The 13,841-nt window shown below is 49.7% G+C and overlaps 2 protein-coding genes across 5 annotated transcripts in view; one reads left to right on the forward strand and one right to left on the reverse strand.

Moving 5' to 3' along the window:
* The first annotated feature begins 2,534 nt into the window (after positions 1 to 2,534).
* Positions 2,535 to 5,145, forward strand: LOC121439728 (pro-opiomelanocortin-like). Its single transcript, XM_041640333.1, has 2 exons — positions 2,535 to 2,666; positions 4,452 to 5,145. The coding sequence occupies exons 1-2, from the start codon at positions 2,535 to 2,537 to the stop codon at positions 5,028 to 5,030; spliced, it is 711 nt and encodes a 236-aa protein (XP_041496267.1). The 3' UTR covers positions 5,031 to 5,145.
* Positions 5,146 to 7,892: 2,747 nt separating this feature from the next.
* LOC121439647 (protein EFR3 homolog B) overlaps positions 7,893 to 13,841 on the reverse strand; it is an 81,030-nt gene continuing 75,081 nt past the window's right edge. For all 4 annotated transcript variants that reach the window (XM_041640203.1, XM_041640202.1, XM_041640201.1 and 1 more), the window contains 3 exons: positions 13,145 to 13,251; positions 11,644 to 11,693; positions 7,893 to 11,099 (listed from right to left, as the gene is read on the reverse strand). In XM_041640203.1, the coding sequence (XP_041496137.1) occupies positions 10,994 to 11,099; positions 11,644 to 11,693; positions 13,145 to 13,251 (263 nt within the window). In that variant the 3' untranslated portion in view covers positions 7,893 to 10,993. The remainder of the gene's footprint in view (positions 11,100 to 11,643; positions 11,694 to 13,144; positions 13,252 to 13,841) is intronic.

The following is a 13,841-nucleotide window of genomic DNA, read 5'->3' on the forward strand; positions in this document are numbered from 1 at the left end:
ACTTTCTGAGAAGGAGCTGACTCCGGACAGGGGATGGCAGGCTCCAACGCTCCAGACGGCAGGTGGTTTTGCGATTCTGGGGATCACTGCCCTTGGGGGAAGGGGTGGTCCCGTAGTCTGCAAGGAGGAATGGAGTATCGGGATGCTTAGGATCCTTTTAGACTGCGACCGGTCCCTAAGGAGATCTTGGGAGAATTCCCCCGTAGGTTTCTCTTCCTGATTGTTCGGACTTGCTTATATAAATACTGAGTATAAATACATGTTGAAAAGACAGTGGGAGAGAAGGCCGAGTCACAATAAGCTTCTAATAGTGGAGTTCTTTTGTTGCTGCTGCTGCAGACCCCAAATCCTCAATTCCCCGAGTATCCTAGCGGATCCGAGGTGGCTACAGGATCGCAGTCATTCCCTTCGCGATCCAGCCTCGGTTGAAAAGAGAGACTGGGAAGGGAACTGTCCAAGGTTCTGAACCACCCTGACCCGTTTCGGAAGACCTCAAAAGGAATACAGGGCGGCGCAGGGAGGAACAGGTCCCCCAAATTCTCCATGTATAAATAAAGCAGGGGAGGTTTTCACAGAATGACTGGGAAGAATCAAGTAAAATGAAAATACGAAGTATACGTCTGTGTTTCTCAGTTTGTGAAACATGTGCAGATTATGGCTTGTTTCCTTTGGGTAGTATACAAGTTGGGCATATGCAGTGTGGATGGATGAAAACCGCATCTACAAGCCCCTCAGCTTTCCGGAGGGTTATGTCGGTGTCATCCGGAGAGAAGTAAAATAAGGCTCTCCTGAGTTCAGAGAGCTTTCCTGGGATCCGAATAAATGTGGTTCTGTCAAAATGACTAAATTGCGACTTTCTATCTTCCAGGGATTTTAATGACTGGAATCCTACACTCTCCTACTTATGAGGAGCACAACATTTGACATTTTCCTCACTACTTTTAGTTTCTCAAAAAATGATATAAATAAGACATTTGCTTCTCTGTGAGAAAAGGGGGAAATACAAATAAGAAAAATCATAGCAAGTTGCTTTCAGAAGCCATCTAACTGGGAGCTTCCCGGGGGGAGGATGAGGATTTCCTAGCGGGTGGGCTAGGAGAAGAGGGTAGGCTTTTGAAGGCCTGAAATCTCAACTGTGATTCTTTCAAAGGTAAACCTCATTCCACAGTCATCCGGCTTTGAGGACAATTGAAATTTAGTTGAGAGAACTATCAGTCTTGTTTGATCTTATTTTTATTTACTAACAAGTTTTCATGCTATTTACCATTTTTTTCTGGGGGAATTCAGCATTTTGGGGTAACTGGCTGTCTAAGTCTGAGCACCAGGAAGGCTAACAAGGTTGCTTCTGGACAGAGGTGTGGCCCACACAGCTCAATGGTGGCCAGCGCCCACTAATGGTGGTTTTGAAAAAAAAAAAAAACAACAAAACACTCAAAGCTTGCAGGACAGTAAGTCCTTGAAGAATGGCTCAGGGGTGGAGCAGAGGCGATGAAGAGATTCTAGAAGGGAGACTTTCACTTCCAAATCCTCCATCTCAAAAAAGAAAGGCTCGGCCCATGTCTCTCCAAATGAGATTTTCTGCCACATTTATTTTAAAATGCAAAGGTTCATTAGGAGCAACAGATATTTTATTTACATATTTTTTAATTAAAAAAAAACAGTATGTGGTGTGTAGCTTTAGAAGACAGGATAGTTTAAGAGAGCTGGGATCTACTTTACAAAGAAATCTTTTCAGCCTGGGCAGTGGAGGCACACTATTTTACTTCAGCACCCGGGAAGACCAGTCTAGTCTACCGAGCACATTCTAGGACAGCTGAGGCTGCACAGAGAAACTCTGTCTTAAAAAAACAAAAATAAGCAACAACAAAAAACCTCTCTGAAGTTAGCAGGCCTCGGGAAATGGCAATCACCAGGTGATCTGCGGATGGGACACGAGACTGATTGCTCAAGACCTTGGCTAAACAGCCCGGTTTTATTTGCCTGTAGTCAAGCCTAACATTCATGGGAAATCATCAGATTTTAGAGAACAGGATCCAGACCAGGAATGTCCTAATAACCCTTTATCTTTTTCTTAGTTACTCCTACCCGTTGGATACGGAGTGTCGAACTGTAGCTTCAGGCAGGCTGTAAACGTAGAAGGTGCCCTGGGAACGCAGGAGAACTCACCTTGACTTCATCATGAACACAAATGATTTTCCTTGGGCTTCAGTGTTCCCATCTTTCCGATGAAGGATTGGACCACGTGATCTCCCAAATAGCCTCATCTTTAATGTCTAATTTCTTTAAAGGGTTTCAACAGGAAGTTGGGGGGCTGCCCATCACTGTGTCGAGCTCCTCTCTTTTCCCTCCCGCAATAGCACATCATTCAGCTTCTGAGATTGCTCCTGTCCTCAGAAAGCCTTGGACTGAGCAAGTGAGAGATGTTAGTGTTGGCCTGAAGTCCTTCCTGGTGACCAGCCAGCATTGTTCTGCTCCTCACAGGGGTCCCACCGATCTTGTTTGCCTCTACAGAACTTCAGCCTGTCACCTGGAAGATGCCGAGATCCTGCCACAGTCGCTCAGGGGCCCTGCTTCTGGCCTTGCTGCTTCAGACCTCCATGGAAGTGTGGGGCTGGTGCCTGGAGAGCAGCCAGTGCCAGGACCTCACCACGGAAAGCAACCTGCTGGTATGTGGACCTTGGGTACCACTTCGGTTTGGGTAGAAGATGGCTTTGGGCTTAGGACAGCTCAAAAGGAAGAGCAGTTGGGAGGCAGGGGTGGAGACAGGGAGTTCATCTCCATTGATTGGAGTGACCCAGAGCAGCAACAGAACTTTTCCCATAAGGTTGGAATTACACAAAGGAGAGGGAGGAGGTAGCTTAAGAGAAAAAGGGGTCTGGCCCATGATCTCTGCCCTATCATCCTCACTCCCCACTATGTTTTCTGTGAAAACCCCTTGTCATATTTTAGTTTAGACAGAGCCATATTAACCATGATTGTTCCCTTAATTGATCCTATATCTTTACCTTTTAGCTCCCAAATTAACTCCTCCTTTACATATAAGTGAAAACTTACAATTTTACTTCATATTTCTTTATTTTCTTCCAGTCACAAAGCCATTGCCACTTAGGTATTTCCAAATACAGCATCTCCAGAGGGAGAATGTGTGTGTGTGTGTGTGTGTGTGTGTGTGTGTGTGTGTGTGTAACGGTGCCAAATATCTCACGCTGTGTCTAGAAGGCAGGCTTCCTGCCAATTCCTTTCCAGTCTTTCTAAAAAGAAAGTCCAAAGCCCTCTGGGACAGGTTGGAGCTCCTTCCAGGTCACCACAGGGTGTGCACACAAATGCCGGGTGCCTGTTACTGCTACCAATAGACAGCTGAGGCTGGGTGGTGGGAGCGACCTCCTCAAGACATAAAGGCAGTGTGTTTTAGACTCAGAGGCCTCAGGAACACTTGGGAGAATCCAGTTCAGAAAAACCTAAGACTTGATTTTGAGACACACATTGCATCACCTCTTCTGAGATCTCATCAGAAAGAGGGGAGGGTGTGCTAAACAGGATCAGAGTCATAGGTTCTATCCCCTACCTCTGACACCTTGACCAGATCTTTTTCTCTTTCTGATACCCCCACCACCACCACTTCATTATCTGTCCTGGGGGAAAGGTACTTAAATCACATTGCTTTTATCATCCATTGTTAATATTCTGCGGTATTATAATTCTGAATCCCTAGTGTAGAAAACCCTCAACTGGAAAGAGTGAAGAGTGGGTAGGATCCTTCTGTTTTCTCCTCGGCAACTTCCAAGGATCTAAAAATCTTAAGGATGCAGCCTGTGGGTAAATAAAGCCCCCCTGGTCGAATCCTCTAGGGCCAGAGTGCAGAGCCACAAACATTGCATTCACGGAAAATACCCGACCTTCCAACCTTCCTCCCAGTCAGAATGAGGTGACAGGAAAACGAACTAATTTGTCTCAATTCTGATTGAGAGGATGCATGATCAACTCACAGAGTAAAGGGCCTAGTGGATGCAGGGCCGGAGTAAACAGGAAACTCTAGATTACTGGGGTTAAGATTGAGGCATTGTTGAAAATTCTGGCCCCAGAAGCCAGACATCTATAACCAGGAAAGATTCTCTCCCAAATTCCAGTCCCATGCCCCTCCTGTACTGAAACGGAGCCACACTTTGCAGCAAGTGACAACGCCCCCTTTTGGTGCACATGGTAGCAAGGCCCTCATAGTAAAAGCCAAGGAAGATAAGCAAGGAATCGGTAGGGTGCTTGCTGCCAGCTAGGCAGAATCATGCAAGAGCAAGAACAACTTTGTGCAGGATGTCGGTGGGACCTGGGGGACGTGCAGGTGTCCATGTGCTGGGCGCGATGGCCTCGAGGCCGGAAGTAATTCCAGGACCAGGGAGGGGGACGGTGCCCACAGGGCCTGCCTGGTCTGGCTCACACCTCGGGCTCTCCCACAGGCTTGCATCCGGGCCTGCAAACTCGACCTCTCGGCGGAGACACCCGTGTTCCCAGGCAACGGGGACGAGCAGCCGCTGACCGAGAACCCCCGGAAGTACGTCATGGGTCACTTCCGCTGGGACCGCTTCGGCCCGAGGAACAGCAGCGGCACGGTGCAGAGGCGCGCGGAGGAGGAGGAGAATGCCGTGGCGGTGGACAATGGTCGCGCTGAGCCCGGCCTGCGCGAGGGCAAGCGCTCCTACTCCATGGAGCACTTCCGCTGGGGCAAGCCGGTGGGCAAGAAGCGGCGCCCAGTGAAGGTGTACCCCAACGTCGCCGAGAACGAGTCCGCAGAGGCCTTTCCCCTGGAGTTCAGGAGGGAGCTGGCGGGCGAGCGCCCCGACGGCTTGGAGCACATCCTGGAGCCCGACGCCGCCGAGAAGGAAGATGGGCCCTACCGGATGGAACGCTTCCGCTGGGGCAGCATGCCCAAGGACAAGCGCTACGGCGGCTTCATGACCTCCGAGAAGAGCCAGACGCCCCTAGTGACACTCTTTAAGAACGCCATCGTCAAGAATGCTCACAAGAAGGGCCAGTGAGGGTGCAGGGGTCTTCTCACCCCGGGCCCCCTCCCTGCATGGGCGAGCTACTCGCCGCCGACCTCAAGCCTCCATAGTTAGTCTGTAGTTAGGAAATAAAACCTTTCAGATTTCACAGACGTCTCTGTCCTTCAATATAGCGCGCGTGAATAAAGTCAAAACACACAGCCGTCCAATGACACGACTATGTGACCTAAAGAAAACATACCTCTACCCACTTGCCCCAGCAAATGACTCGGGGGTGGGGGTGGGACAGATAGTTTGGGTGGCTCAGGGTGGATTCTCTGTCCAACGTTCCTGCGGCACCAAGGCCCACTCCCCATTGGGAAGGGCTTCTGTGTGTGACCTGAGGCAGGTCCCCGAAACCTCCCAGGGTTTAGTTCTCACCTGCCCCTTCCTTCTTGGCGTAAGGGCTCTGGCAAGAATAAAAGAGATGACATTATTTTGTCAGGAAAATGTGAAAGTTGAGAGTTGACAGTAGTTTCAGTTTGGTTGTTCACATATACTCAAGGCACATGACCGTGCCTCCCGTACACACCGTGGAGAGAGACACTCAAGTGTTGAGGTGGTTTCCTATCTTGCTGTGTCTCCCCAGCTCCCCCATTGTCTAACTTCAGTCCTTCATTCCCAAGTTCTCCCTGAAGACCTCCACTACTCTAGTGCATTAACTCACTGGCCTCCAGCGGCTCTCTTGCCTATGCAAATTATGTTAACAAATATTTAAAAAGCTTGCTGGTCTCATAGTCCCTGGCTTACCAACCAAAACAGTATCCCTCCCTCCCAATTTCCTAACAGTTGCAAACTTTTGGGGCAAAGTATGTAGAGCCCATGTCAACCATGCCCACTCTCCCACCAAGCCTTCTAGCTCACACTTCCTGGGATGAAGGTCCCATTTCGTGTGTCTGTTGGTCTCATTGTTACCCTTCAGTTCCTCACTGCCCGGACCCCATCTCCAGCGCCACCTTTGCCCACCTTTGCGAATCTTGCCTCTTCCAAAGCAAGCCTAAGCTCAAGACCACCTCTACTAGGCCAGTTCTGCTCTTATCCAGTGGCCCTGTTCATTTTGGGGGCTCCTCTGTGCTGGAGGGCATGCTGTTTAGCCGGGAAGGCAAATTACCTGGTGTGTGTCTCTGCTGTCCGCTTCTCTGCAGGCATATTGCTTCTGTGTCCTGTGTCGTCACAATGCAGGGGCCAGAGTTTTGCAGTTCATTACCATTACAGGGAATGAACGTGTACCTATCGCTAGGTTAGACATCCATGGACCACACATATCAAAGCCTGGTGTATTTGTTCATGACCCCTTATATTTGCTAGGCGTTCACAAAAACACCATGAGCCCTGGAAGTCCTGGTGTGTGGGGAGACAGATATCTTGATTAAGCTCTCCCTAAGGTGGGTCGTGGGAAATGAGCTAGAATGAAGAATGGCCAGGGCCTTCCTGAGGATGCTCCCTTGCTGGGAATCCTCACTTCAGGTTTCCATCTCTGTAACATCCTCGCCTCCCCCACCGTTCATTAGAGTCAGGTAAAGCCAGGGTCAGTGGGGGCGGTTAAATGCCAATGGCACACTGCTGATTTTTTTCAGATTCTAATTTTACCTAAAACAAAACAAAAAACCCCAGCCATTTCCTTTTAAGAATTTCAACAGACAGCCATATGGTGACAACATTAACATTTATTTGAAAAGGGCATTGTGCAGGCCCACTGGGAAACCACGGCTAATGTCTTAAAGAATGACTTTGGAATAGTTCTTCCAACACCGGTTCTCCCCCGGCCCCCGCCTCCCTGGAAGGAAAACTAATTGGATACAACATGTTTAAAATACAGGAAGCTGCCACAGGTGCCAATTCTGTACTCACATATAAATAAGTCGGCTATAATATATACAACGTTGGCAACTACAAACTACATTAAATACATGCATTGACATAGGCACATATACACTCAGCCAGGTTATGAAGGTCTAAAAGAACTCAGACACATTGAGATGGATGGGCTGGAGCATCTATGGGTGTTCAATTTTATATTCCATATACCAGAATCCACAGCCATGAAGTGTTCAGAGGGCAAGTAAACCAGGTAGTGGCAGCCTACACCTTCAATCCTAGTACTCCGGAAGGCAGGGGTAGGCATATCTCAGAGTTCTCAGGACAGCCTGGTCTACAGAGTGAGTTCCAGGACAGCCAGGGCTGTCACACAGAGAAACCCTGTCTTGAGCACCACCCCACCCCAAAAAAGAAGGCAAGGGCTGGGCTCAGGAGAAACTATGCTCCCTGAAGGAGCCAGGCTGGTGCCAGAGGGCAGCCAACATAACCATGAAGTTTTCTCCTTTACCCCACGGTTTCTCCTCATCACTCCCCTAGGTAGCCAGGATCAAGAATAAGACCTCCCATGATTCCTCTTCTGCAGTGGCTAGATCTAGACTAGCTTGGGTTACAGAGCCATAGAAAGCAGACTTTTACACTAGAGAGATAGAGGCAACAGCTTTCCTTGAACCTTACCCACAGATTCCAGAGGACAAGACCCGTTTCTGTGCAATCTACTTGCCAGAGGTCAAGGAGAGCAGACACCCCCTGATACGACCCTCCCCCACCTCCAAGTCTGCTTTTAAATACAACCTTCAGACTCACAGCTAGGGTGTTCCTTCCCCCAGACTCCCAAACAGAGCCAGGCACCCCTTCTTAGCAGCATCCCACGAAGCAGGCTGGCAGCCCAGGACAACAGAAGAGCAGCTGGAGGACACTGGACCCCCTGCCCCAAGAGTCCAGAGGAACCTTAGGGCTTTTCCAGAATCTACTCCCGCAGTATACAGGATGTGGCTGCTCAGACCACGGTCCTTGGTCCCAGGCCCATGACACCCCCCCCCCCCCCCCCCGCTTTGTGTACTAATTCAGGGCCCGAACACAGGACGTTTTTAGGTTTTCTTATGAGGTTACTGAGGAGTCATGAAACCATTTATTTCTAGTGATCGAAGAGGAAACAGGCTCAGCACGGGGAAATAGCAGCTGTTTCTGGAACGAAGGCATTTTCTATTGATCAGCTTCTTACACTTGTTTATGATCTACCAAATTAACTTCTGACCCTCAAAACACACTCACGTCAGCAGGATGCCACCCTTCGGCCCTGGCCTATGAAGCCAGAACCCTGGGTGCTCTGGTGGGGTGGGGACCAGTTGGCCTTAATGGCTTTGCTGGCTCCTTCTGGCCCTGGTTTACAACAGAGAAGGTGAACAGAACTGGACATGGACAGTGCTATCAGACACCAGAGGCTGGAAAGGCACGAGTCACACTGTGTTCCTCCCCCAGCGCGTGCCCACTCTGCTTTGCCTGGTGATGGAGTGACAGACTCTCTTGTAACCACCATCTAGACTTCCTGACTTGGCCAGGATCAGATTCCATTCCTTGTCAACGGGCAACCCAATACCCTACTGAATATAAACTTAAATCTAAGAAGAGGGCACAGATGTGGCCCGCTCTCTAGAAGCAGCTCGTCCCTGCTAAGCAGCCACGGTGTGGAGAAAAAGGAAGTTCAGGGGAGGACCGCGGAGCAGCTGGGTCTGCAGAATTGAAACTCTGTTCCCTTTTTTCCTGTTTCCGAGGCTGGGTTGATGGACAGAGTATTGAGTGGGGCCTGCGTAGGCCTCTGGTTCTGATGCCTGACTCTAGAGAGACTCCAAGAAAGAGGCCCTCACAATCCACAACAAGGGTCAAGCTACCTCAGGGGGGGACACTGATGTCACTTGGGAACAAGAAAGAAACTGATGTGCCCTTATCCAAGTCAAGGCTGGTATAAAAGATGTGGTGGAGCTGGACGGTGGTGGCGCAGGCCTTTAATCCCAGCACTCGGGAGGCAGAGGCAGGTGGATCTCTGTGAGTTCCAGGCCAGCCTGGCCTACAAGAGCTAGTTCCAGGAGAGGCTCAAAAGCTACAGAGAAACTGTCATGAAAAACTAAAATAATACTAATACTATTAATAATAATAGTAACAATAATGTGGCGGGCAGGTGAAGAAAGACACATTTTTAGCTCAAGGCTTAGATTTTCTTAGTTTCTAAAGGGTTACTTGCCTTCGTGCTTTTTTTTTTTTTAAAAAAAAAAACTTGGCTTCTTAGTAAAGAGATATTAAGGAGAAACCTAAGTCCATGCTTATAAAGTTGGATTGAGCGACAACCACATTGCTCCAAAGTCAGGGGCAGCCTCATCCTCAGGGACATGAGATCACGTAGCCCACACAAGAGCCATGAGTCCACAGCTCAGTGCAGAGACCATGGGAAAGAGTTACATTAGAAGTGAAGAATCTATGGGGACAGGGTGAGATAGGTCCCATCTGTGACATTTAACATATGTGCAATGGGGAAGCACATGAGTTCCAGTCTGTGAAATTGTTCCCACCTGCCCTAGTAGGTGAGCAGGCTTTCACCATGCAGGATCACACCCAGGGCTGTGGTCTAGAGTGTCCTGAGAAGCCCACACCCTCCTTAGCAGAAATGGCTCCTTTATGGTCCCAGGTCACACTGCCTAAAATTATACCCTAGAAAGGATTCCTGTGAGTCAACAGATCAACTCCCTTTTCCTAAAAAGCAAAATCTCTAGAAGAAGCATTGGGCCTCAGAGGAAAACAGCTCAGAAAACTTACAGGAAGTTTGAAAGGGAAAAAAAGGACTGTCCTGGACCGTGGGGTATTACCAGTGGAAGAGGCCTGGGGTGCGGCCAGAAGCATCCTGGGAGGCATGAAGACACCCAGAGAGAGGGGCATCAGGAAAGGGTCATCCACCCGGTCCTGGGTCAGTGCTCCCAGAACACACGAGCCACACAGACACATACATAGGGAAAATGGAAGCAAAGGGGTTTCTATCACCTCTCCCCAGGCCACAAACAAGGCCAATTATCCTCAAAGTCTCAGACTTGGCCCAGAGAGGGAAAACATCATTTCAATCCTAGCTGTTAAATCTCTTTCCTTGAATCCTAAAGTGCCACTTGTTCAATTAATCCCAACACACACACACACACACACACACACACACACACACACCACACACACACATTCTTGCTGCAAGCATCTTCCATGGGAAGTGATGTGGACAGGTCTCAGGGCCCTCGGCATTTCCTCCCCACTTTCCAGTCATCTAGGACCAGCTAGCCTGCTCAGCTGTCTCTCAACCCGGAGGATGTGGAAACACAGCGGGATATTTGGAAGAACGGTATCAGGGAACACACTTAACAACCTGGGAAAGAGCAGGAAGAAAGAACGGCAGATCTGTCACAGCTTCCTCCAGACAGAGGAGCTGAGAAGGTGCAGCTTGCCACGCTTGTGCTTTGCCGACGCAGCCACCCAGCCCGGGAAGAAGCTGTCCCTCTCTGTCCCAGCCTATTGTTCTCCCGCCAGCCTCTCCACCCCAGCTTCTTCTGTAGGCGCTCAGCAACCATTAATAGCAGAAAAAGAAACAGACAACTGGACGTAAAGAAGAGGCTCAGCCAGACACCCAAGACTAAGAGGTGGGGGCGCACATCACGTCCAGCTCTCACACCGTCACTTCCTGATGAGGAGGATTTCCTCAGTTTCCCCCAGCACCATCTCTGGCTTTCTTAGACCATCCATGTCTTCATCAGGCTCCTTCCCCTGGGAGTGTCTGACACTCCCTCATGGACACATTTCCAATGGAAGCTTCCCAGGGCCCTCTTGCTTCTCAAGGGAGACATCCTCATGATTCTCTGTCCCTGGCTGATATGAAAGGGAAGACAGATGAGATGCTTAGCCCCAGAGGGCAGGAAACTGGATCTTCCTCACAGAAGACCAGAAGGGAGCAGGAGGGCCATGGAGGACCAGAGGCTCCATCTTTGCTCAACTCGGGAAGAGCCACTGTCCAAGGTGACTTTCTCAGCTCTCCAGGTTAGGTTTCCACACGGTGAGAGTGGGCAGGAGGGCGGTCCTCCCGGTGTCCTCTGAGGAGTTCCGTCTCTTGGAATTCAGTACACGCACAGGTCGGGAAACTTCATCTCATAGACAGGGATGGAATGGTTCTGTGGCTGGCCATACGCTGCAGTGATGGTCCCTGAAGGGCTTGGAGGGGGCCTGGGGACACATGGAAGAAAAAGGTATGAAGCAGGGACTGGGTCCCACCCTTGTGCCACTGAATCTGGCAGTCGCTTTCCGAGCCTCTCTAAAACTCAGGCCGTTCCCTGAGTCCAAGCTTCCTGTAGGCTTCAGTGGCTCTCAACCTTAATGCTGTGACCCTTTAACACAGCTCCTCATGCTGTGGTGACCCCCAAATATAAAATTACTTTGTTGCTACTTCAGACTGTAATTTTGCTACTGTTATGAATCATAAATACCTGATACTCAGGATATCTGATATGTGACTCCCAAATGGGGTCATGACCCACAGGTTGGGAACAGCTGCTTTTTGGTGACACAGGTGCTTGCCTGGGACACCATGACTCCTGGCCTTTTCTAGACCTTACTAAGTCAGTTTCTTGCCCATGTTGTGGTGGCTGGGAATAGAGGTTGAGGGTGGAGAGAGGGCTGCAGGCAGATGTGAGAAGAGGATTTAGGATAATGGCCCTGACCTGTGATGCTGGACACAGAGGTAGGGTCCCCTGTCTGTGCTGCCACTTACCGGATGGTGATTTCAAAGATCTGGTTGAGTTTGCTCTGCAGCAGAGATGCCTAAACACAGACAGAAGGAAAGTGAACGTTGGGCTCCAAGAGAGCTGCCACCTCACTGGCCACCTGCGCAAAGGACACTACTGCCCCAAGTTTCTGGCAGTAGCAACCATGGGAGGGTAGCCAGATAGATGCTCTGAGCCCTGGCACCCGTCTATTGAACTTATACATCAGGGACCACCACCCATCGCAGACTGGCTGGGGACCTGACAGAGGGCTAGGAAGACCAGAGGGTTTGGGCAGGCTTCTGCTCCTTAATATGGGATAACAGGATCTGTTGGGCTTGGGGTCAGGAGACTTGGGCATGGGGTCAGGAGACTGGGGCTGATGTTGCTCTTTCTTGACATGAGTCCAGCTCTTGGGCTTCCTCCTAGATCACAGAATGGGCAGTCAAACTCTCAAAGTGGGGTGGGAATGACTTAACAATAGGGAGCACAGGCTTGGGAGATACGTGTTTTTACACAGCTGCAAAATAATGTAGATCTTATATCGATAAATTTAATATATAAGCCACACGCCTGTGACCTCGGCACTCAGGAGGCTGAGGCAGGATGGTTGAATGCTGTGGTATGAGCCTGGGCTATATAGTGAGTTCGAGGCCAGCCCAGGATGCTACAGCAAGACCCTCATTTAAAAGAACCTGCTGGCTGGTGAGAGGGTTCAGTGGGCAAAGTGCACACTGCAAAAGCCTGGTAGCCTGAGTTCAAACCCTAGAACCCACATAAAGGTGGAAGGAGAGAGCAAAAGCCCTTTTTTATATACCTCCATATACATACACACATATACAAGGATAATAATGTTAATTTTTTTTGTTTTGTTGATAGGGTATCTACCCTGGCTAGCCTGGATTATCTATGACAACCAGTCTGGCTTTGAACTCAGGGATCTACTGCCTCTACTTTCTGAGTGATAGATAAAGTATGAGCCACTACAACCAGCTGGCCCCCCTTACTCCCCACTCCCTGCCCTGACTACTACTACTACTACTACTACTACTACTACTACTACTTCTTTTCTTCTTCTTCTTCTTCTCTTCTTCTTCTTCTTCTTCTTCTTCTTCTTCTTCTTCTTCTTCTTCTTCTTCTTCTTCTTCCTCGTCTCTCCTCCTCTTCCCCCCCTCCTCCTTTTTTGAGGTCTTACCATGTAGCTCTTGCTGGCCTGAGATTATCTATGTAGACCAGGCTGGTCTCAGATTTACAAAGATCTGCCTGCCTCTGCCTCCCAAGTGCTAGGATTAAAGGTCCAAGACTGTGAGTGATAAATACAAAGCCCAGTCCCTGGGCTCAAGGGGAGCAATGTAGTGGAAGGCACTGGGGGAAACAGCAGTGCACTGTATACTGGAACCAAAACCCTAATTTCTGCAGGACAAAGAGCTCACGTCTGAACTCGGTCCTACCCTGGGTCCAAGTCTGCTTTCTGATTGGTCAGAAGGCACCCTCTGGTATGTTACTCACCCGGGCCCCACAGTGAGCTGCAATCTCCTCGAAGGGCGCCTTCTGGAATTTCTCTACCACCTGTCGTCGCCGCTCACGCTCCTGTTCCTCAACTGCCACGCTGTCCACTGTGACACAGACAACTGGGTTAGAGCTCAGGGATGAGTTAGGGGAAGGAGCTCGAGGGAGATGGATGGGGTGGGCTCTTGGGATGAAAAGGGGGCGGAGTCACGGAAGGTGTAGAGACCCCGTGTGTCCTCACAGACTGACTCTTCCTGCTTCTCCCTGAGGCCCCACCCTCTGAGAATCAGCTAAAAGAGCCCACATCCGGCCTTTAAAGACCCACGTGGCTACACTCCTGCTGGGTCCCTCTTAGTACTGCCAGGGTAGTTTGAAAAAGCACCTGAGGCTCAGCGGTGGTGGTGATGCCTTTAATTCCAGTACTTGGGAGGCAGAGTCAGGAGGATCTCTGTGAGTTTGAGGCCAGCCTGGTCTACAGAGTGACAGGACAGTCAGGGCTACACTGAGAAACTCTTGTCTTGGGAAAAAATAAATAAAAAAAGAAAGAAAGAAAAAGGACCTAACAATGGAAAAGGCAGCTAGACGGTAAGAGTCAGCACAGCCCCTCAGCTGAGCAGTCTGAGGAAATTTCACTTAAGGCTTTACACAGACCGCTTGCTACCCCAAGAGTTAGCACCAAATAAAGAAAAATAGGGAC

Source organism: Microtus oregoni, unplaced genomic scaffold (assembly GCF_018167655.1).
Source record: "Microtus oregoni isolate MIOR12 unplaced genomic scaffold, Mior012 000062F_ref0000492, whole genome shotgun sequence".
Lineage (NCBI taxonomy): Eukaryota > Metazoa > Chordata > Mammalia > Rodentia > Cricetidae > Microtus > Microtus oregoni.

Excerpts from the sequence above, each read along its gene's own strand:
- LOC121439728 (XM_041640333.1), top strand. The coding sequence starts at position 2,535 with ATGCCGAGATCCTGCCACAGTCGCTCAGGGGCCCTGCTTCTGGCCTTG. Across the intron at positions 2,667-4,451 it reads CCACGGAAAGCAACCTGCTG|GCTTGCATCCGGGCCTGCAA; the intron begins GTATGTGGACCT and ends GCTCTCCCACAG.